This window comes from Monopterus albus, unplaced genomic scaffold, assembly GCF_001952655.1.
Source record: "Monopterus albus unplaced genomic scaffold, M_albus_1.0 scaffold353.1, whole genome shotgun sequence".
Classification (NCBI taxonomy): domain Eukaryota; kingdom Metazoa; phylum Chordata; class Actinopteri; order Synbranchiformes; family Synbranchidae; genus Monopterus; species Monopterus albus.
Window position 1 is genome coordinate 380 of NW_018128233.1, and position 23,125 is coordinate 23,504.

Sequence of the window (23,125 nt, forward strand, 5' to 3'; positions counted from 1 at the left end):
TGTTCTCATTAGATGCCACCTCCAACTTGTGCCTGAGGAATGTTTAGTACTAATTAATGTTTGTATACTACAACTATAAAAGGCTAACTTTTTCCAAACTGTAATTATTTACAAGACATTATGGAAAGTTTGACTGAGGTGAAATACTGTACGACTGTTTCTCCATATCTGGTCTAGATTTAAACACACTGTTGTGTATTTTCTGTATTAATTTCCATGATTATGAGGAAAAAATAACGCTGTTACTCAGTGGACTACAGTTCCATCTTCCAATAAATACAACACTGACATACACAGTAGTACTGGCTTAAACTGTTGAATTTCATACCTGCCCATGATGCTCAGCATCTGTAAAAGTCGTCTTGAACACACAACATGGATGGCGAGCATCTCTTCACTGCAACCCAGATGGACGGCTCCAGGGGAAACTGAACCACAGAAAGACAGGCATCAACATGCAAATGTAAATCACATGTGTACAGAATACTACAATGAGCTGACTTCATTAACAAGGATCGAAGGACAAAGTGGACACAAAGAATTATTCTCTGGATCACTCAAACTCTAGTGTACAACTGCCCACTGACTCCAGCAGAAAATACAGCTGTGCCACTAACATAACAATCTAGATATACAATCGTTTACATGGGGTTTGAGCATTACCTATTTACTCTGTTCTGGATGTAAACATCAATTTTAAGTCATCTTGAGCTAACTATATTCCAAGTAAATAAACTGGTTCCAGCACACAGCCATAATTTTATCCATCACAGTACCTTTCTGCTACCTGAAGGGCGAGAGGTTGTGGTCTGCGTCTCACTGGGCAGTTATCAGTTCAGGAACACCTGTTTACTCCCATAATAGTGAAATATTAAAAATGTTTTATTGTTTGTATATTAGTGACAAAAATCAGATTTTTGAATATATTAGTAAAAGCTGTAGAAAGCGTAGTTGTGTACATCTTTCTTTGCTTTTATCCACTGTACTCTATTTTCATTGCACTTATTTGTATACACACCTGTTTCGCCAAGTTAGCTAACTTAGCTCTAGCTCAGCAGGTGAAAATATCATTCTACGATCTAAAGAAACGTTACACAGACCTTTCCACTTTGTTCCCAGACGACTTTGCAAGTCCATGCACACCTCCGACATAACACTGATAAGTTACATATTAAAGACGTTTTTACACGTGGTTTCACATTTTCTGAAGCAACGTTTCTAGTTTATTTGGATTTGAACAGGAAGTGGTTCTTCTTCGCCTACTTTAGTTTGAGCTCCTAACGACGTGTATCAGTGCAGCTGTCCCCTAACGGTCAACAGACAGCATAACACCTTAAACTGTTTACATTAGTGGCTCAAGGTGTTGCTGCACTTAGGTGAAATTTTCAGGTACTTATACCTTACTTGACTATTTCCATTGTATGTTAGTTTACACTTCTACTTCACATTTCTAACGTAAATATAGTTCTTCTTCCACTACATTTATTTCACTCACTTTGCAAATTAAGCCCCCACATACAAAACATTACGTATTTTTAAATTAGCTCCGTACATTCAGCCGCCATATTCAACTGCCCTGGCACATTACACATTAGTATTAACACTCCCATAATAGCAAAACATTAAAAATAAAGTTTTATTGTTTGTATATTAGTGACAAAAACCAGATTCTTTTTCAGCATAGTTGTGTACATTTTTCTTTGCTTTTATCTCCTGCACTCTATTTACATTGTACTTTTTTGTATGCAGACTCAAGAGATATGCACAACACATTCCTATGTACCTGTACTGTCGGTACTTGTGTAAATGGCAAACAAATCTCTTGAACGTCATTAAAAAAAAAACATGAGTATTTAAAGTATTAAAGCATTTTTTTCTTACAGTATTTTCATTACTATCTATTAGCTGGCAATAAATGATTTACTTATGGTTTGTAGTGGTAATTTACTTGGACAGGACGGGGTGTCTTGATGCAACAGGGAATAACACTACACTACAATATTTTACTGTTGCCAACATGTTAAATTCATCTCAATTCATCCTTCTTTTCTAGTATTCTAATAGCTGGAGAGGACAAAAATACAGAAACACCTCTGAATATATTGTAGTCCAGTACAAAAGCACCTTTAACTGTGACCTCAATAATAAACATATAATTGAATTTATACATTTATGACAGTTTCACCAAAAACTGAAACATCCTGAGCTTCATAAACACAGATGTTGAGGAGGAAGTGTTGCATTGAATTGCCTACAATTGTACAGATGTGCCTAATAAAGCGGCCGGTGAGTGTACATCTCTTTCAGTTAGCTGTCCCAGATGGCTGGATCTTGTATTTGTTTTCCTTCTGGCTCCGAATGAGCATGAACAGACAGAAATATAAACATAAAACCAAATAAATTATTAAATTGAAAATAGGAAGCTAAGGTTTTTCTTTTTCCTTGCAAAAGCAAAGTTTACAGAGTGGTAGGCAAAGACCATTAAACTGGCTTACAGCCAACCGTCTAGACTTGGAGTGGTTGAATCCGGAGAGGTCACTGAGCAACAGCAGTTTGGAGCACAAAGCTGAGCTGTGACATAAAGACCAACAATCCCGTCATGTGCAGACATCTGGGCCTGGAAAGTTGTCTGTGAGAAACTGAAGGTTCAACCATCAGTTGCCAGGATCAGCACAGCACCAAAGATGCCCACGTTGTGTCCTATCAGTTTCATCTGGTTCCAGAACTCCACCTTGCGAGTGTGGTGCCAGTAGCCCAGGTTGCCATCAATGAGCAATATCACCAGGGGGAGGACAGTAGCCAGGATCTGGGCGGCCAAGCGGATGTAGCAGCCGGAGAGGAAGGCTAGAGCCAGCACCCCGAACAGCACCTCCAGCAGCATCAGAGTGATCTCTCCCCCTGCAATGTGGTTCAGATAGGCCTGTCGGTCCTCCTTGCTGTGCTGCAGCGAGTACACCTAGTGGGGGCAAAGTGGTACAGCATTATTTAAAATGACTGGTTTGTACAGCAGTGATCTGACATATGCAGAAATTAAGTGCATACATTATTATTATTATTATCATTATCATCATCATCATCATCAGGTTTGCAGCGTTTCCCCTAGGCTTACAGTTTTGGGGGGGCGATCATGTAGAGACATAAATGACACGCCATCGTGTAAATAAGATAAATAACAAGGCTATTTAGTTTAATAAAAGAACATAGCCTTATGTTATTTATCTTATTTACACGACGGCGTATCATTTGTGTCTCTACACGGTCGCACGTTTACAATTCTCCTCTCCTCCGGACAGTGGAGTTCTGCCCCAATGCACGTGACAGGCAAGTAGGCTATCCAATGTTTTTTTTTTTTTTGGGACGAGTAATGAGAAAATGAGAATTTCAAGGTGTAACAAAATATGCTTCTGAAAAGAGTCACCAACCCTACCTTTAAAAATCTGGAATCAGAGAGTAATTATCTACTTGCCAATTACTTCTTCGCCATTCTACTAATCTTGGAGCAGAAGACGAAATCTGGTTCTTATCTGCAGCGGTCACAGAGCAGTGTGTTCCATTGTCTGCTCAGTTTTTCTTTAAACAATCGTACTGGTCTCATTTCAGCTGTCGTGCCAGAATTTCTCACTGAACCCTTCCCAATATCAACAACCTATAAAAACTGACTTGGGTCTTACCATGCAGATGAGATAGACTCCCAGGAAAACTTGTCCCGTTGACTGCAGGGATCTGCTGCGAGGTTTCTGCCTGTACACCTCCCCTGCCCCGCTGGCCAGAACCAGAAAGCCTCCAATAATCGCTAGCGCTCTGGAATACAATCGTACCTGCAGGGCAACAAAGATCAAGCTATAAATGAAGGCAAATGTCTGCTACAATGTCAGTCTTTGATAAAACATTATAAGGTTGTATTCAGACTGGTAGTGGTGACACATTATTTTTCTTTTTAATTAATATTTCAACACTGATAAAAGCCAATTTCATATGTTCTTCTAAATCTGATGCATCCAATTTTCAGGCAATTTGACCTATGAACAGTCAAAATTCAATAGGTGGGGGACAGAAGTGTTTCAAACGAGGCATCTAATTTGAAAATTTCAATGCAGCTACAGCATCAAAGAGCCTTAAAAAATAACCTCTAAAGAAGCTGAGATTTGAGAGAAGAGGCAGGGGAACATGTCAGACCATATGTGTAAAATCACGTCCTGTGAGATGACACCTTACACGTTCAGACTGATCCTGAATAATGATCACAAAAAAAAAAAAAAAATGCTGAGCTGTTAATTGGAACTGAACAGCTGAACTTGCAATGTCAGTGCAGCGTCAATGACGTTGAGATCCTAATAGCAAACAGTGGAATATTTAACCAAATAGATCTTAAACACATGAGAAGAAATATGAGGAAAATGATGGTGGTCTGTTAGAGAAAGTATTATATGTATAAAAGTAATGTGCGCCACTGACAGCAGACGGGTCCCTCCTACAACAGCGACAGTCAAACAATACCGACTAGCACTGACAGGTGTCGTCAGGGACGGTTCTGTTAGACAAAGCCTTTTTTGGATTAATTCAAATGAATGACAGACATTACCATGCTGACTCTCAACCTGCAATCTGATCAAATATCAAGAAAGTCTTTTATAAACGTTTCTACTGTTTTTACTTTTCATGTTTGTATCAGCTACTTTAACATGCTCAGATCTGTTTGTTCTGTTACCTGTACAGTGCTATATTATGTTGCATTATGGTTTCATGTATCAGAAATGTTAATAAAAACTTGAATTATACAACAAAGCTGCTAAATTAAATTTGTCTTATGTAGAAATATTTTTATTATTTCCTTTACTGTATGATGTCACATAAGACTTGGGCCGATCTCCTGCTAACAACTCTCCCTACAATATCATCACTGACAAAAGAAAACTATGATCATACTTAAAATGGACACAGCAGGTGTTCCAGTGGAGTTTTGTTACTATAAACCACAGCAGGTGACTCACCTTAAGCCAGTCCCCATAGTGCACCTGTCCTCCAACGTATGATGCGTAGGTGCTGACAGCCAGTTGTATGGCGGCGGCCATTGCAAACCACCTCCTCTTCACGCCAAATGACATGAAGCTGGCACAGAGCACTGCAGCCCCCATGTCCACATACAGGTAGGGCACATGGATGTCCGGCTTCCTGAAGAGGAGTCAATCAAAAGAGCTTCACGTCAGTTATACAGCTACTGTTTTATTTGTGCCATACTTTATACTGTGTATTTCTTTTGTACTGTAGAGAGGTATAGACAAAACAAGGTGCACTTCATTAGTTTTGGTGCAATGGCAGAAAACGGCTACTTGTTTAGCACTAGGGTTGCAACTACTTATAAATTCTATTACCCACTGGTCAAATGTTGTTGTATTTAGAGCTTTGCCAATTAATAGAAAATTAAAACAGAGCTGCAAAGATCAATGGTTACTTATACTTTGATATTTTGGGGTTTTGCAATGATGGTTAAAATCAAAAGACATTTGAAGGCCATGGGGCTGTAGAAAATGATTCTCACTACTTTCTGCTGTCTTATGAAGCAAACAACGAATTGACAAAACTGTTGTCAGAGTAACTGCAGCATGAATTAATACAGTAGGCTTGATAGCTGTAGCCAGATTTCTTCATATAGAGGAACCAAAATTGATTTTGATTTCAGCACAAAGCACCTGGACCAGGGAGGTGAGTTCTCTAGAGCTGCAACAAATAATTGACTGAGTAGCTGAGAAAATTGATCAGCAACTCTTTTCATAATTGTTTTTTTTTTATTTATTTAATTGGGATTTCCAAACATTCACTGGTTAGAGCTTCTTAAATATGAGGATTCTGTGCTTTGCTTTATAATATCTGTACACAGAATACTTTAGTGTGTTGGGCTGCCTGGTGACCAAAACAACCAATATCAAGCATCAATACATCATCTTTGGCTTTGGGAAAATTTAGAAGGCACCTATCACGATTATCCTGATATTTAATAGACACACTGATCAAACTATTAATTGATAGAATAATCACAGTTGTTTACCCTAATCGCAGCCTTATTGTTTTCACACTGATTGCTCATTTTATGTTTTCTCCACAACACAAAGTACTATCCTGAAGTGTCCTACAACAGAAGACCACCAGACAAACAACCTAAAGGTGTTGTATGAAGAGAACCTCGAGGAGCTAGTCACGTTCAAGGAAAAACCCTAGTATTAATAAACATGAATTCAGCTAGGCTTTGTAAGTTGCAACAAAATAGCCTTACTTTACAGACACCTATTTCGAGACTGAGAGGGAAAACAGCCCAGCTGAGAGGCAGGCAGTTTAACAAAGCTGTACACGTTTCCCTTGAAGTAATTACAGGATATTCAGAGGGTGTGGTTGTCTTTAGCAAATGCAACTCACAACAAACTGAAACAATACACGTCCAGAGAGGCCGGATTAAAACTACAATTAGTAGAAGAGAAATTACAAAACGTCCCAGGACCGACTAAAATTACAGGAGGACAAAGAACAGGCAAAACCTAACTTAATTTAAACAACTCCATATGGCTGCAACCTTCTACCCAAGGTCTGCTCATTGCTAGAAAACTGACCCTATAAGCCGTCACGTTTAAAGATACAAATGGTCGGTTAGCAAGCACACGTTGCCCAGAAACTTCACTAGTCTAATTATGTATCTTCAACTGCTTATCTAGAAAATGGAGATTATATTTCGCCAAGTTTGACGCTAAGTTAGGTTAACTTTAGAATGAATAAAGTAACGTATTCTATTAGTTACTGCTAGCTTGTTAGCTATTTTACAGCACCCTATTCACACACTATTTTTACCTTTTTGAGTCCGCTCGTTCAGCGAACAACATCAACATACTGAAGCAGTTCCAAAATCCAAACCGGGTCAAAATAAACGCTCCAACCTGGCTCAAAAACCTTAAGACTTGCTTTCTACTAGGAGACGCCATAGCTGCTGATCACCTCTCCGCCAACAACACTGCATTCAATGGACTTCCGGCCAAATTGCCTACGCGTATCAAAATAAAAGTAAGTACCTTTCTATGGGCTTCAGAGAAAGCGTGTTTAATTCACAATGTAACTCAAAAGCTCTTAATTTGAAAACAGTATCTGAGCCAACGCAATGGCATCCTCCTATTGGCTGGCGAGCACTCACGGGACCTGGAGAAAATCCAAATAAGGCTCTTTTATTCATTTATTTATTTATTTTTACTTGCTTATTTTACAGCCAGCAGGACTGTTCATTAATGTTTGCTGTAAGGCAAACCAGTCAAATAAAAAAAATCTGTGAACATTAATAAAGATTGATGCAAAATAGTAATAGAATTGACGAGTTTAAGCATAAATATAAAGGTATGTGTCAATCAAAATATATGCAAGAACAGGCTTAATGATTAACCAGATGGAACATTGTGGGTGTGGTGTATGAATGTTAACACTTAATTAATAATTCTTTAGTATATTACTTGTGTGGTGTAGAAGATAATTATTTAAGAATGTAATTATGTAAGAATGTTAACACTCTGTAATAATTCTTTAGTATATTACTTGTGTGGTATAGAAGAGAATTATCTATGTAGAGATACTGCTTGCAAACCAATGATGTAAGATGATGTCATGGGGTAGGACTGGATAAGTCTGACTTCTTCCTACTCCATTCAAGCGTGTACTAGGTATAAGCAAATTGATATTGGATTAGCATTTGTTGGATATGTGTAAAATTATGTGTGTTGACATATCGACTGTCTTTACATGCTTGAAAGAAAGAATAAATCAAATCAAATCAAATCAAAAGCACCAGAGTTCAAAGTCTATTTTCTCCTAGTCAGATATTACAAAGTGTTCCTAAAAAAAAGAAAGAAAGATAGAATGTGATGGAAATCAAAAGTGATGGAAATCATGTATAAGCATGCAGAGCATTAACAAAAAGATATGCAAATATTAATACAATATATTGCATTATCAGGCACTAAATAAAGTGTTTGAGAGTTAGCTTAAAAAATAGTTTGGCAATGAAAAGTTGTGACTGAAATTGTGGAACTAAAGCAGGATATAGAAAATGAGGGAGGTGCTCAGTGACAATGACCAGGAGCGTCTCCCTGTTACTCCACAACTCCATGTCTGAGGTTAATCTTGAATAAATGAGATGAACCTAGATCCTGAAAATGGCTTAGTGAGAGTCCTACTGAAGGTTTAGTTCAGGATCAGTAGCTTTTTCTTTTTTTGCATAACTTACTCGTTACCTGTTATACTGATAATTTAATTGGGTTCACTTACATTTTGTGGTGTATTTTCCACACTGCCCTGACAAAAACTACTACTATTGAAATAATTTAAATGCTGATGCCGTATAATGTTAAAAATGAAGTGAGAATCGATAGAAGTCACTACATCTTGTATGTGTACCACAGGTGTGATTACACATCCATTATTTCTTTTGCAGCGTCTCACTTTCTCCACCATTTTGTCTGCAGATCTGGAAGGATTTGTGTGCTCTCCTCTTTCCTGTTCGGGGGTTATGGCTCCTGATTTTTTAATCTTATCGCAGGGGATTGGTGACATCAGGTCCAATCCTGTGCCGATGTTTCCCAAAAGCCACCAGCGGGGGGTGGGGGATCAGTTGGGATGAAGAGCAGCGGACAGCACAGATCGGTCAGTGAGTCCACACGACAGGACTAGAGCTCCTGGGAGCCAACACATTTCCCATTGTTTGGGATCCTGTCATTCAACAGGTAAAGTCTGATGACCGATGTACTTTGTTGGATTTATGTTTATTTTATCAAAGCTGTGTTTTTAAAATGAATATTTCAGGAAAAACTGGAACATGAGAAACTAGAGAACGCAGCACCTTCACAAGGGAACATTTTAAAGACATTTGTTGTGAGACCTTTTGATCTCTTGTTGTAGCCAGGATGGCTCGGGATATGTCGGATAAGGAAATCTTGAAAATGGAGTTGGAACAGTTGAAGAAGGAAGTTAACACAGCCAGGACACCAGTAAGTGAATTCTCTTTTGACAGACTTTCATATTTTTTGCCATCACAGGTGGAAAAACCTGTCAAATTATCTTTATTGTGTTAAAACAAAATGGGGAAACAATTGGAGGAAATAAACACTTAATTAACTGAAGCACAAGTATAAGTGTTTGTTATTGTGCCTGTTCTTTTACAGAGCTTACATTTGTTCTTTCTCCTACCTCTGAAAATCAGGTGGGTCCAAACTGTGCAGACACGATTGCTTTTGTTGAGGGGCTGCTGCCAAATGATCCACTGATTAAAGGTGTTTCCGATGACAAGAACCCCTACAAGGGAGACAAGGGAGGCTGCATAGTGACGTAGCACACACACCCTGGGAAAAGTCGGGTTTTTTTATGGGAGTTCATTGCATTGCTGTAAAGCTCGTAGATCAAATGTACATTAGTGAGAAAACTAAGACCTGTAATAGCACTGCCACCAGAAGAGACCACCCTCCCCTCACTGGATTACAGTATGTACCTGCTTGTATGAACATGTCTGTCAATTTGTAATTAAATGCAAATAGTGTAAAGCTGCTTCGACTGATATACATCAGCATGTTTCACTTTTATTGCACTTTCATGTCAATGGTTAATAACGTGGACTGACAAAATGTTTGGTGTCCAACAAGACACTCACATTGTGTTACCGTACGAAGCAGGGCGAGTCACAGGAGTCCTGCAACTGCTATCTAATAGGATTTCTTAGCTGTGGCACAGTTGGTTGACAGAGCTGCTTCCTCTGGCAAAGTCTTTAAGCTTCTTAGCAACTTCATCCCAGCTTCTATCTCAAGCTCAGTTAGGGTCATGTAATCATCATTTAACACGACTATTGGTATGAATATAACTTTTGCATGTGCAGGTTTGATTTCTAAGACTAAGAATGGACACACAAACTCAAACTGAAATTCACATTTTCTTTTCAGTCCTATGACCTTTAGGCAGCAAACACTCACTGGCCGCTTTATTAGGTACAATTGTATGCAATTCAATGCTTTCACCTTAACATCTGTTTATGAAGCTCAAAATGGTTCAGTTTGTGCTGAAATTGTCATAAATGGAAGGACACTGGAGCTGGTGAACAAATTACACATCAGGATGCATGAATCTGATTTTCATGTTGTGGAGATAATGTAGACAACCAAAATATCATACTTGATGAAATGTTGCTCATGAATAACCAGGAAGCTGTAACTTTTGGCCTGTTTATGAATTTGAAGGTTTGAATGATTATAGTCATCTAAAAACTAAATTCAAAAATACTTGTATGTTTTTTTAAAAACTGAATTTTATCATTAATTTCTCTCAGTATCCAAACGGCTATAACTTTTAAAATGAGCAACCAAAATCTGGTACTGATTCAAACTGCATTGAAATGAATTACACCAGTGCTTTCCCTGTTTAAGTGATATTTTTGTCTGTCATATACACTGGGCCCAACATAACAGATTGTGTTGTAGTTCATATCAGTGGCTGCAGATTAAATCTTTAGCTCAAAGTTAACTGAATCAGTACATAACTGGAGTGCAGATTCGCATGAAATGATAGTAAAAACTGTTATCCCAGAGATCAGACAACCTTGGATTATAGTTTATTATCCTCCTTAACATGAAATGTCTGTTTCTTGCATCTTTGCCCAAATGCTTCCCCAAGGACATCATGTCTGTCCTTATCAGACTGAAAATGCTGAAACTCAGAGATCTCACTCAGCTGTAAAGGCATAAAACTGATTGCGGCACATAAAGTCCTGGATGACTTGTTTACAATGTAAAGCTTTATCTTTATCTTAACTGCCTATTCAGATAAAAGCAATTGCAGATATATCTAATCCATGTAAGTTTAATTTAATGCCTAAATATTCATACTGCACAGGAAGAAAAACAATGCTTTGTAACCTTTGGATTAAAGATTTACAACTGACCAGTACAGCATAATATGCAGACTCATTAAAGTTAGTGAAATACAGCAGTACTGTACGTCTGTTACCAGTGTATAGCCTACATAACTGTCCCACCATTATGTCAAGATACATGGATCTAATAAAATTTATCTATGTTGCTCGTCATATAGCCTAGAGTCTAAGCCGCTTGCCCAGTGACGCGGTACATGCGCAGTCGGGGCTTTTGCTGTGCGGACGACACACACCACACTGTTTTGGCCTGCACACGGACTTCTGCAGAGTCCGGACCCCCGCAGACCTGGGGAGATGACGAACATTACGTCACGTGATCTGAGCGGATATGTGGAGAGACGCAAAGCATAAAGCGAGCAACGCTCGTTCGGCCACAGACCAGGACCAAGTCCGGTCAACTCTAGAATGTGGCTCTTGATTTTCTTAGTCTGGATGGTCATATGGGCCGGTGGTACATACTGGTACCTGTTTGGAAAGCCGAGCCCTTTCTCTCTGGAGTCACTGAGCCCACCTGGACCTCGTGAGTTTGACCAGAGAAAGCGCAACCAAGTCCTCAAGCAAGGTAAAATGATTGCAGCTGAAAAGTCCCATATTCAGCATCGCATTTACTTGACAATGTGATGCAATGACTTGATTAAAAAAAAGTGTATTTTCTACCAGTTTAGCCCGTGATTACACAATCTAACATTAACATTAGACTGAATACTGATCATTGGCAGGTGGATACACCTGCACTGTAAAAATGCTGAAAACGCACAAAACTGTTAATGCAACTCAAACTAAGCATCCGGTTCATGGACCTTTTCTTCAACCTTCATCCAGAATGAGAAAAAACTCCCTTACAACAGTATAAACTATTATAAGGCCATTGTAAGCCAATGTAAATATTTTAAAGTATTTGTTATGAACTCCTGTAAGTGGAGGCTGGTGTGTAAACATAATGAATGACAACATCGTAAAACAGCTGTAATATGCAGTATCTTAATAGGAAGAGATTATAACTGTTGTCAGAACTGTACATTAATAAACATGTAGGATGTCCTTATAGCCACTTACAGATATGTTACATGTTTAAAGGTGACATATGCTGAAGGGGGACCACCAAGTGCCACCATTTTGGGCTGTCCTACTTTCACTTCATGTGGGTTCAACTTAAAACCCTGTTGGTCTTTTTGAAGATAAACTACAACATATTATACTAAGGAGTTTTCTCATATTGTTGTAATTAAGCCAAAGGTGAACCAGTGGTAGATGAAGGAATAGGTAAAAATAGACTATAAATTGGGCTTTAAAAGGATTCTGCTATTCAGGTAACTCTGGCTTTTATGGCTGCAGAGCTGTGCTGATAATTTTATCTAAATGACTTGTTGCTGTTATTACTCAAAATTTAGATTAGTCCTATATTGACTGTCATGTGACCAGGAGATTATGTTGGCAGTCTAATCTGTTTACTGCCAACTGGAGATCACAGATTAGTTCAGCAGTCATGTACAGTATTTATGACAGGAGAGGCGTGCAGTGCAACCTTCACACTGTATTATGCAACCTATGCAACAAGAATCAAGGTCTCAGTTTTCACAATTGGTTCCAAAATACTGTATGCAATGCACATTAATTAAAGGGTTTAATTCTGCCACCTTACCATCAGTTCTATATGTTTCTGTCCAGGTTTCAAACTCAGCAAGGTGCCTCAGAGTCTGGACGTCATCGTCATCGGTAGTGGTATCGGTGGGCTGACAGCTGCAGCCACACTGGCCAAAGCAGGAAAGAGAGTCCTGGTGCTGGAGCAACATGACCAGGCAGGAGGCTGCACTCACACCTACATAGAGAAAGGCTTTGAGTTCGATGTTGGTAAGAAGAATTGTGATGCATGCAATTGGCACAATGACTATGGCACTGGTAGAACAGTGCTGGCAATAAGTGTAACTGGCTAACATTAGTAGTTCTTCACTTCAGATGAGGTGAACAATCTGGTCACTGTGATACAATGGGGCAAGTAAGTATTTGATACACCGCCGATTTTTCAAGTTTTCCCACTTACAGAGAATGGACAGATCTGTAAGTGGGAAAACTTGGAAAATCAGTGGTGTATCAAATACTTATTTGCCTCACTGTAGCTATTTAATGTTTCAGGGCCCAGTGGGCCTACTGTATCTATCAGCACGCCACAGCAGTGCAGGAGTAAGTACTGAACCACCAGCTGCACACAAGGGAGTGTGCGGCACCAACATATGGAAAATGAATATGTGGAATGGTTTTCTGTTCTAATCAGCAAGAGGCCATTCAATACAATTTACTGGAATGTTAAAAATGAATTCAGCAATGTTTTTGGCAGCAACATGTACTGGAATGTAGAGAACCATGGATGTATCAACTGCACATTTTCAGAAGGGACATTTTGAAGCTTCAGGTTGGGATGAAATCCGGATTCAGATTTGGTCTAAGGGGAGAAAGCCTGGCTGAGTCTGACTGAGATTCAGGCTGCAAATAATGACTATTTTCATCCCAGTGATCTTTAGACCAGTTAATAAAATTCACAATTACTCAATGTGACAAAAAAAAAAAAGCTGAAATAAAAAAAATTTGCTTTAAAAACTACCAATTTAAAAAAAAAGCCTGAAAGTGAAATTTTATCATTTGACTACTAATTGCTTCAAGCTGAGACACCTCAATTAAAAAAACATGCCACAAGCAGTCTTCCTTTCATAAAGTCATAAAGGAACTGCAGATGAAGGCACTTTTCACTTTAGCTTTGACATATTTACTGACATTTGTTTGATGAACATGGAATTTCAGAATAAACGTTGTGAAGACTTTTCAGAGGCGATAAATGCCATTGTACCTTCAGAATCTACAGGAGGTAACTATGCACTATGCTCCTGGTTCTCACTCTGTCTTCTCCAGGGCTTCACTACATTGGTCAGCTTCATGAGAACAGTCTGCTGCGTGTCGCTTTTGACCAGCTCTCTGAGGGCCAGCTGGAGTTCCAGCTGCTAAACCAACACTTTGAGACTATCCAGATTGGCCTGGGTGATGAGAAGCGAGAGTACACCATCTTCTCCGGTAAAACTGAGATGAAAGCCCATCTGCTAAAACAATTCCCTGATGACACTGAGGCCATTGAGGCATTTTTCAAAATCATGAAGGTACTGAGGGGCGAGCGGAGACATAGTTCACTCTGTCATCTGTACAAAATGCTAAATGCACATTAAAAACCCATTCCAACTCCCTTCTGTTCCATCAGATCTCAGCTAAGAAGACAAACTATCTGGCAACTCTGAAGCTGATCCCTCTGTGGTTGTCTCTATTCCTGCTCAAGTCAGGCATCGCAGACCTCGTCTCCCCAGTGTTCCGCTTGTCTGGCACATGTGCAACAGACTTTGCCAGCACCCTGACCAGCAACAAGGATCTCCACCTCATTTTCGCTTATCTTTTCTATGGTGGGCCCAAAACATATTACTATAGCAGAAAATTACCCAAAATAATAGCCAGAATATTAGCCAAAAAATGTGGAAGCATGTATAAAAATAACTACAATTCCTACAGGTCCACAATATGGGCGTGAACACCTTGAAATTAAAGCTGAAAGTCAGCATCCTGGTCTTATTTAGTTCAAATCCAATGTGCCACAGTAAAGACCCCAAAACAAATGGAAACTGTCCTAATACTTGTGTTATAACTGTAGAAAGAGACACAATTCATGGTGTTTTTTTTTTATTAATCTTAGTCATTATCCATATTGTCCAGGAACATTATTTTGAAATGATTATGATTACAAGCCATGGCATATGCCCAGTGAGCTTTGCAATATAAAATTGGACGGTTGGACATGGGATTGGTTGAAACAAGATGACAGTAGGAGTTTGAAAAATCAGCCCTTGCTCTGTGTATGTTCAGGTGTGCCTCCAAAAGACTCCAGTGTTTTGATCAACGCTCTCATGCTTCACCACTACAAGCGAGGTGCCTACTATCCTAAAGGTGGGGCCAGCGAGATCGCCTTTAATATCATCCGCACCATTCAGAAATACGGAGGAAACTGCCTGGTCAGAGCGCCTGTCTCCCAGATCCTGGTGAACAAGAAGGGAACAGCTTACGGTGAGAAGCGACTCCAGCTCTATTATTTTTTTGCCTGTTAAAATAGCAAGTTAAGGTTGTACCTAGGTGAGGCTGTCTTTCTTTGTCATGTGACAGGTGTGAAAGTGAGGAGAGGACAGGAGGAAGTGGAGGTCCATGCACCTGTGATTGTCTCAAACTGTGGCATCTTCAGCACCTTCCAGAAACTTCTTCCACCTGAGATTCAGGTCAAACCTGGTGAGCAGTTGAATTTGCTCTTTACAAGTAAATGGACAGAATCTCAAATACAGTATATCAACACTTCATTTGTCAAGAGCTATATGGTGATTCTACATGTTATAGATATTCAGGAAAGACTGAACCTGATGAAACATGGCAGAGGATCGTTGCTGCTCTTCTCTGGCTTTGACGGAACCGAGGAGGAGCTGGGCCTTGTGTCCACAAACTTCTGGCTGTTCAAAAACAACGACATGGACAAGTCGTAAGAACCAATCACACTGAATAGGGATGTAGCCTCCAGTAACCACAAGGCGGTGCTATTGTATAAGCAGTAATGAAACGAGTTCACAGAGGTAAAACTGACTCCTCAGTTTAGACCTGCTGGGAGCAACAGGGCCAACGTTTATGTAATTTATTCAGCTAAAAAGTTCATTTTTCATCCTCCAGATGGAGCAGAGGGTCAGTCAGGTTTCAATTGCAGGTTTAAAACATCATACTCATAGATTCTTTCATGTGTGATCACAGTGACGATACAGCCCGGACACCTTGACTTAGGAATGAAGATGTTAATTTTACATTTTCATGGGTTTCTTTAGGATGGATGACTTCTTCACACTGAGCAAAGAGGAAGCACCAGAAAACATTCCCATGATGTTCATTACAATACCGTCTTCCAAAGATCCAGAAGCCAAACTAAGGCACCCGGGTATAAACAAACTCACCACATCTTCTATAGTTGGCTGTAATAGTAGTAACAGGATTATTTGGAGCTTGAAGGTTAGTTTTAATGATGTAAGGCAACTACAACATCTTATTTTTGTGTTTTTAAATACGATCTGACACAGCATTTCAAATAATATCACACCTGAGTTTCCATACAGATTAGACGTGGTGTCCTGAGTGTTTGATTTTCACAGGAAAATCCTGTATGACGATACTGACCATGGTGAAGTATGAATGGTTTGAGGAATGGAAGGACACAACTGTGCATAAAAGGGGTGACGAATACTACAACTACAAAATGAGATTTGCTAAGAACCTCTTTGACTGGGCCTGCACTGTGTTCCCTAAACTCAGAGACAAGGTAGGACTGGTCATTCCCTCTCATACAGTACATCCATGTAATGTATGTTGTTCATGACTTTGCTTCATACACATTTAATGTTTAAAGTGGAGGCTGATTTAAAGCATCTGTATGACTTATTTTTCAGCTGGTTTTCCAGGAGGCGGCGACCCCACTGACCAACATGCACTACCTGGGTGCCCAGCGTGGAGCTATGTACTCAGCTGAGCTCAACCTGGACCGTTTTCATGCTGAGGCTGTGGCAAGGAGCAGGTGCAACACTCCTGTCAAAAACCTGTACATCTCAGGTAGGAACATTTATACAAACTTTTGGCCAATTACTAAATGTTAAAACATTCTGCAACTACAGTCAATTCTTTGTTTTGTGACTGAGTGTCAGAGGTGTAGAAGTGCTCAACAGGCCCTGAGATCGATTCACAAAGCTTGTGAAGAAAAACATCATGTAGCAGGAAACACAATCACCTGAACCCAGACTTCAGGTACCTACGTCTCATCCAGCGGGGTGTATGTATTTGCCTCCTCCAGGCCAAGACGTGTTCAGCTCTGGGATAGCAGGAGCTCTACATGGTGGACTCCTTTGTGCCTCTACAGTGTTAGGTCACATCGTCTACCTCGACTTGCTCCTCCTCAAGAAGAAACTGAAGAGGAAGAAAGCCAGAGAGCTGGCCCAGCTGGCAAAAGAGAAGCTGCAGTGAGAACGCTCTCTCCTTCCCCTGCAGGACATTAGTGAAGCTGCACAAACCTGGTGCAAAAGGGCCCTTGATTATAGTGAAAACCTTTAAGGATCACATGAGCAGTGTGCCCTAAATCTACTCTATATACTAACATTACAAAGTCTTCACATACCAATTCCTTTTTTGCACTTTTCTGACATTTACAGGACCAGATGTGATGTCCTGTTTGTAACAGTAGGAAGATATCAAACTGCCATGAACACAACTTGTCCAAAAATGATTCGTTTTTGTTTTTTGAGCTAAAGCTTTCCCACCATTCTCAAGTCTGTCAGTTAACGTGAGCTTGAGATCATCGACTGTAAAATGATTCAGAATCATTGCAGTGTGGTGATCTATGCTAACAGACTAGAATGACAAATTTTAAACAATAATTTTTGCATCAGTTCATCATAATTAGCTGGTTACAAACCATTTAAAAGCTACAGGCTCTCACTTTGTACACCTTTGTACATAGTATGATAATAAAAGTATATGCTGAAGAGTTGGCATGGAGCACTGGAGAGATGATTTTATATGACTCAATATAGTTGATTTAAATGGGAGTCTATAAAACAAATCTAGAAATATATTTTCAGTGATTTTTAGAGAAAATGTGCCATGTATATTTTTTAAATTTCAATAATTTGGTAATTGTACAGTTAAAAAAAGTACTCTTTTTCCATTTGTAATAGTGCGTGTGGTTGTTAGTGTGCTCAATAATAAAGCAAGGATCTCTTTAGTAAAAAGGTTGAGAGCCACTGGTCTGAACCACATGCTTTAATTTTTAAAGAGTTTCTAATGCCAGTTTGGTGATGTATACAAAGAATTTTGTGTTGAACATGTTTATCCAAATGCTCAAAACATTTCCAACGTGATATAACTGACAGGTTTTACCAAACACTTGAAAACCTATAGAAAGATCAGCTATAGACTTCATTAGCTTTGTGTAACGATTTGCAAGCACCACTGTTTTCACAGAGATGTCTCTCTGAAAGATGCAATAGTCTCCCAATAAAGAAATTATATGGAAAAAACATGTTTTCCTCTGTTGATGAGATCAGTTTAGGGAATTTAACAGGACAGTATGGAACCATCATTTGCTAAAAGCCTACATTTGTAAATCTTTATGTGCTTTAATCTATTTTCTTTCCAAAACTATCAAGAATAATCAAGCTATGGCATCAGGTGTAATGGGTAATTAATATTTATATACCACTTACTGGTGAACTGAGCCTGTAAAGCCCCCTCTGGGTTTAGTTCCCACCTACGGTATGTTGTTCTGACCCTGGCGTTTTTTGGGTAACTGCTGAAATCAAACATACTGGGGAAACCTCAGACTTCCTGCACTAAGTGAACATTTCCTCAGTGAACAGTGTGCGGCCCGGCTGACAGACTCTGGTCTGTAGGGCACGACCGAGGGATCTGAGGAGAAGAATGCCCCCTGTGTGCAGGATGCCAGTGCACCTCTCACTCCGCTAACCTCCATCGCTCTGCTGTGCAAACCAAGGGAAAGCCCGCTCTGTCACTGCTGCTACATGTACCTGTTCACTGCTGTTACTGCTTTTTCTTTCAGTGGTTGAGAATAAAAGGGCTAAACTAAGGCAAATTCAAGAACAGAGGAGCAAACTGGGAGGGACAGGAGTTAATTATATTGCCTTTCCCTGGCTGGGAGTTAGTAGACCATAATATATAATTACCATGGCATGATAGAGTGCATTACTTCACCAGAGGTAAATGTGACATCTATAATAATGCTTACTTTCCTACACTGCGCTCTGACTGACTCACACAGCTGTAAACAAACCAACCTAAGCTTAGTTGTTTCATCTTTTGACTTCTGGAGTAAAGTTAACCCACATTTTGAGCTACAGTTTGTTGGCAGCGTGGCTCAGTGGCGGTTGATCTGTCCTCACAGGATGAGAGTGATCCCCTCACTTCTCCCCTAGCAGCACCGTGAGATTAACATGTTTGTTTTTAGTCACCCAAGATGAACTTTGGATAACTTGGATGATTCCTTGACTTTTTAATCTGGCACCGTTATCAGGTCATGTTTGTATTCTGTCCGGTCCACTGGTAAATGACCAAATCCCTACAAAGTTCATGGCATTTTAATCAAGCTCAGGTATGCTTTGTTACTGAAGCTACTGTAACATGCAAACTAAGATTCTGAACATGACAAACACACGAGCATCTTAGCGTTATGACTGCGAGTGTGCAAGCATGCTGATGTTAAGCTAAATTCAAAAATCAGCCACAGAAGTGTATCATCAGTGTGTTTCCTACTTATTACATAAACCATTTCAAATCTGCAGTGATAAAAATCTGCTAAATGTAACTGCAGAAAATAAACTAAAGAGGAACTCTAACCTGCTATTTCAATAAGACATCCACAACCCTGAAACAAAAGCAAGTCATCATGGCTAAAAAAGGCACATTTGAGGAGGAATTAAAGTTTTCCTTGACCAGCACAAGCACCACCTCCACTCCCTTTCTCTTTTTCCCTCTTGCAGGCAGCTCCCACATGTTTAGACACGTTCTAACTTCAGAAGAGGCCCAGAGGGCCAGGTCTTAACAACAGCAGTCCGCTCTTTCCACAGTGTCTGCCACTCTGTCCTGCTCTTGCTTTTAAATAAAATGAATACTACAGAGGTTGTGAATCAATGCTATCAACAATATCACCTGAAATGTTTTTTTTTTTTACATAAAGTAAAGTAAAATCACTGTAGCGGCAGCACTGGCTCACAGAGTATTCATGTTACCGGGTTCTTCAGCCAGCTTTCCTTCTTTTCCAGATGTTGAAGCTCCACCCCACCACTGGCCTGCTTCAGCCTCCCACAGCCAACAGCCACAGCTGCAACCAGTCTGAATATGAAAGTTTCAGAAGACCCAGTTGAGAGAGACTCAGATGATAGTACCCAAGATCGAACAGTGCTTACATGCACGAGCAGGTGATAAAATAAAAACACCAGACATTTTCAAGGCTCCCTCCTTCCTAGCCACCAACTTTTGGTGATGTGTGACAAACTTTAAAACAACTTTAAATTTAGCCACAGATTAGCTTTTAAAGGCAAATGAACTAATTTATGTTTACATAAGAGAAAGAAAAACCATATTTCTTCATGTCTGTTTCTGTGGCTTTAAACAAACCAGACTAGCTCTGAACAGATCGCAGACCTGATCTCTGATGTTGGCTGAAAGCTGCTGTTTCAGGCCAACTTTCAGTCTAAATGGAAAGGAAAATGGCAGCTTCCCCAGTTCTTTCCTCTTCTTTCTACAATCTCAAACCGGTTTGCTTGAGTCCACAGCACACTTAGAGCTCAGACCAGCAGCTGTACACTGTTTATTATGCGTTCTCTCCTCTAAACTCTAGTCGATGAAAAATAATTTCAGTTCAAGCTGAAATGATTAGTCGATTAATCAACTGATAGACAAAATTTCCAGCTATTTTGATCATTTATTAATTCTTAGAGTGATTTTTCAAAGGAATATAACATTTTCCCAAATCCCAGCTTCACAATTAGGAGGATTTGCTGTTTTTTTTTTGTTGTTGTTTGTATTTTTAGGTTTTTGACTACTGACTGATGAAAACAAACATTTTAATGGCATCAGCTGTACTTTAGGAAACATTCCTGATTTTTCATAAGCTTTTGTAATCTTAAATCTGCTGTAACTGGGTTTTAGCCAGCTAGGGGCAGCAGAAAAACGTTGTGAACACAACACTGACCTTTTATGTTTATTAGGTGAACTTAGCAAACTGTTGCTAATTTACACATCGTGCAGTTATGAAGCAATATCAGCATTCATATGGGCCTGTGCCTCTGGCCACATGATGAATGCAAGTCCAATATTCGTTCTCTTTTCACTTTGCTTTTGGTCTCCACCAACTCACCAAGGAAAGATCTACTGTAGCTGTTTAGCTGCTGAATGCTCTATAGTGCTCACCAGCTAGTTTCTAACCTTGTCTGACAATGAGTTGTTATTGAGCAGGAAGTGTACAGCAGACTTTTAGAACTTTAGCTTTCTGGCACAGCCAAATTGATGCTATAAAGCTGCATGAGTGAACCAAAACGGTAAAGTTGTGGCTGCACAGCTAAACGGACTGTAAAGCTCCATAGAGCAGAGGGAAGCTGCAGACTGGGGTAATAATTACTCTGTATGGTTCCACTTTCACATAAAATAATCAGCAGACTATTCACAGGTTTCAGCCTTAATTTCAATTCTCCCTAATTTCAGAGGTGAATTCACCTTATAACTTGTAATAACTCTCCTGTGCTTTTGTTGGCAGAGAAATCTGGGCAGATTATTTGATAACTGAAGATTCGTAAATGCAAACATCACTTTTCATACAAGCATGTACACACAGATGCTAAGGCGGAAGTGTTCCACTGAATTGCATACAGTTGTATAGGTTTACCTAATGAAGGGGCCAGTGCATGAGTTTTACATACTTTTAACATGTTTACAACCTTTTGTGGATTTACATTTGTCATGATGGAGAGCTCTAATTACTCACTCACTCTAGCACTACTGTACATAAGAAGCAATATATTGCTTCTTCTCAGCCCACCAAGTGAAGTAAGGAATGCATCTTGGAAGACCTCTTCTTTCTCTTTTCAGCTGTCTGTAATATTTCCTGTGAAGCTGCTTTGCACATGACTGTTGCAGGTTGGAATTTGGGTGAGAGAGGGAAAAGGAGAAAAGGAGATACTGTATACAGCAGCATCGTGTCCTTCAAAAAAGCATTCACAATAAGCATTCCCTCACACTGCTGCTATCCTGTGCCACTGTGGGCCTAGATTTGTTTATTATATTATATAAAATAATATAATACAGAGAAAGCTTCACCTTTGCTACGACCAACAGTTGTGCTTGACTTTCTGGTTGTCTTTAGGGATCCCACTGATGCATGAAAATCTCATTTCAACTTCAGTGCTTTGGTCCCTTTATTTGAGGAAATGCAGCCAACTGAATGGGAGGGAGGCACATTGTTACAGAGAAAACAAAGGTAATCACCACCTGCTTAAACCACAAAGCCACAACGCTGTATTGTGTGATCACAGTTTACAGTGTCTCAGAACTGTGCTGATGGTAACAGTCCAGGACTGAAAGTGTTAGATGGTTTCAAGTTCATGGCAAGAATGTGGGAATGTTACATATGAATAATTAAACAGGCAAAAAAAAAATTATTATTGTTTACAAGGGTAAGAAACCCATTTTCTACTAATAATAATGCTCCTGTGGCTGGATGAAAGAGCTAATCTCTTCAGTCTTTTACGTCCATCTGCTCTATGTGAACGCAGCTCCTCCTTCCAGCAGATGCTTCGCACATGATCACACAGAGTCTCACATTTCACCTTCTCCACTGAACCAGCCCACAGTCCACTGAGTAGCCTCATCACAGTAACATCTGCATTCGTCATCAATGCTCCTTCAGCTCTATGTTTACATGATGAGCCAGCTTGTGAAGTCGGGGTAAATGCTCGGAGACAGCGTGCACTAGAGGGGGCTCTTGTGAGGGTGTGATTCCAGCCAAGAGACGACTCCTCACGTGGCAGTGATACAGACAGCCATCATTCTCCTTATCTGAATCAAGACTTTAAAGACATAAGGTGTTGAATGCTGTGCAGATTTTAAAGCCCCTGTAGAACAAAATTCTCTTTAAATAAATGTGACTTGAGTTTTTTTTTTTTTTTGCCTCATCATTTCTTAGCAGAGGTAAACCAATAGATGCAGCTAAAACATTTAAAAATGAAGGTTTATGAGTCTGTTTAAAACAGGATTAACTTAATGTAATATTTATTAGAAAAGAATGCAGCAAATTGGTTCATTTACTTTATGTTAGAGCCCAGTTTTACCACACACTTCTCCCTTTTTCCAAAGTGTTACACAGTTTGCTGAGATCTGCTCCGGTCTTGCTCTTCACATACCAACTGTGTACTTTTCCCACTTAACACACATATGAGAAGCGTTTGGCCAGAAGGTGGCATCCACAGTGCTTTCATGAATTCTAAATGTCCTTTATTCATGCATTATTCAAAGTGTCAGTGCTACAACTAAACATTTTAACATCACATCCTTATGATTAGTCGGTTT

The 23,125-nt window shown here is 39.6% G+C and overlaps 3 protein-coding genes and 2 long non-coding RNA genes across 9 annotated transcripts in view; 2 read left to right on the forward strand and 3 right to left on the reverse strand.

Annotated features, from left to right (window-relative positions):
- Positions 1–1,288, reverse strand: LOC109974916 (uncharacterized). Its single transcript, XR_002277056.1, has 4 exons — positions 1,101–1,288; positions 777–845; positions 329–428; positions 1–32 (listed from the first exon to the last, which is right to left on the reverse strand). It is a non-coding gene; the product is annotated as an uncharacterized LOC109974916 (long non-coding RNA).
- Positions 1,289–2,176: 888 nt separating this feature from the next.
- Positions 2,177–7,106, reverse strand: tmem101 (transmembrane protein 101). Its single transcript, XM_020625335.1, has 4 exons — positions 6,838–7,106; positions 4,992–5,172; positions 3,672–3,818; positions 2,177–2,956 (listed from the first exon to the last, which is right to left on the reverse strand). The coding sequence occupies exons 1-4, from the start codon at positions 6,966–6,968 to the stop codon at positions 2,648–2,650; spliced, it is 768 nt and encodes a 255-aa protein (XP_020480991.1). The 5' UTR covers positions 6,969–7,106; the 3' UTR covers positions 2,177–2,647.
- Positions 6,991–9,479, forward strand: gngt2b (guanine nucleotide binding protein (G protein), gamma transducing activity polypeptide 2b). Of its 2 annotated transcripts, none has more exons than XM_020625336.1 (4): positions 6,991–7,047; positions 8,567–8,750; positions 8,926–9,014; positions 9,227–9,479. In XM_020625336.1, exons 3-4 carry the CDS (start codon positions 8,931–8,933, stop codon positions 9,353–9,355), a joined length of 213 nt encoding a protein of 70 aa, XP_020480992.1. In that variant the 5' UTR covers positions 6,991–7,047; positions 8,567–8,750; positions 8,926–8,930; the 3' UTR covers positions 9,356–9,479. The 2 variants fall into 2 exon arrangements, with proteins under 2 accessions (XP_020480992.1, XP_020480993.1); XM_020625337.1 differs by having other exon boundaries at positions 8,930–9,014.
- A 1,731-nt stretch (positions 9,480–11,210) lies between these two features.
- Positions 11,211–22,624, forward strand: LOC109974888 (putative all-trans-retinol 13,14-reductase). 3 transcript variants are annotated; one of them, XM_020625333.1, is made up of 12 exons: positions 11,211–11,504; positions 12,611–12,793; positions 13,847–14,088; positions 14,187–14,382; positions 14,840–15,037; positions 15,134–15,253; positions 15,359–15,497; positions 15,832–15,941; positions 16,153–16,319; positions 16,447–16,606; positions 16,845–17,010; positions 19,825–19,912. In XM_020625333.1, the coding sequence occupies exons 1-12, from the start codon at positions 11,348–11,350 to the stop codon at positions 19,829–19,831; spliced, it is 1,845 nt and encodes a 614-aa protein (XP_020480989.1). In that variant the 5' UTR covers positions 11,211–11,347; the 3' UTR covers positions 19,832–19,912. The 3 variants fall into 3 exon arrangements, 2 of the variants coding, with proteins under 2 accessions (XP_020480989.1, XP_020480990.1); XR_002277048.1 differs by lacking the exon at positions 16,845–17,010 and adding an exon at positions 21,924–22,624 and having other exon boundaries at positions 11,212–11,504; positions 19,825–19,980; XM_020625334.1 differs by lacking the exon at positions 16,845–17,010 and having other exon boundaries at positions 11,212–11,504; positions 19,825–20,458.
- The window catches only part of LOC109974892 (uncharacterized), a 34,253-nt gene continuing 23,810 nt past the window's right edge, over positions 12,683–23,125 (reverse strand). The window contains exons 3-5 of one of the 2 annotated variants that reach the window (XR_002277050.1): positions 15,379–15,468; positions 15,179–15,250; positions 12,683–12,761 (exon numbers count right to left, since the gene is read on the reverse strand). This is a non-coding gene — a long non-coding RNA (uncharacterized LOC109974892). Of the gene's footprint in view, positions 12,762–15,087; positions 15,251–15,378; positions 15,469–23,125 lie in introns of those variants that run through there. The other variant, XR_002277049.1, reaches the window with a different exon arrangement.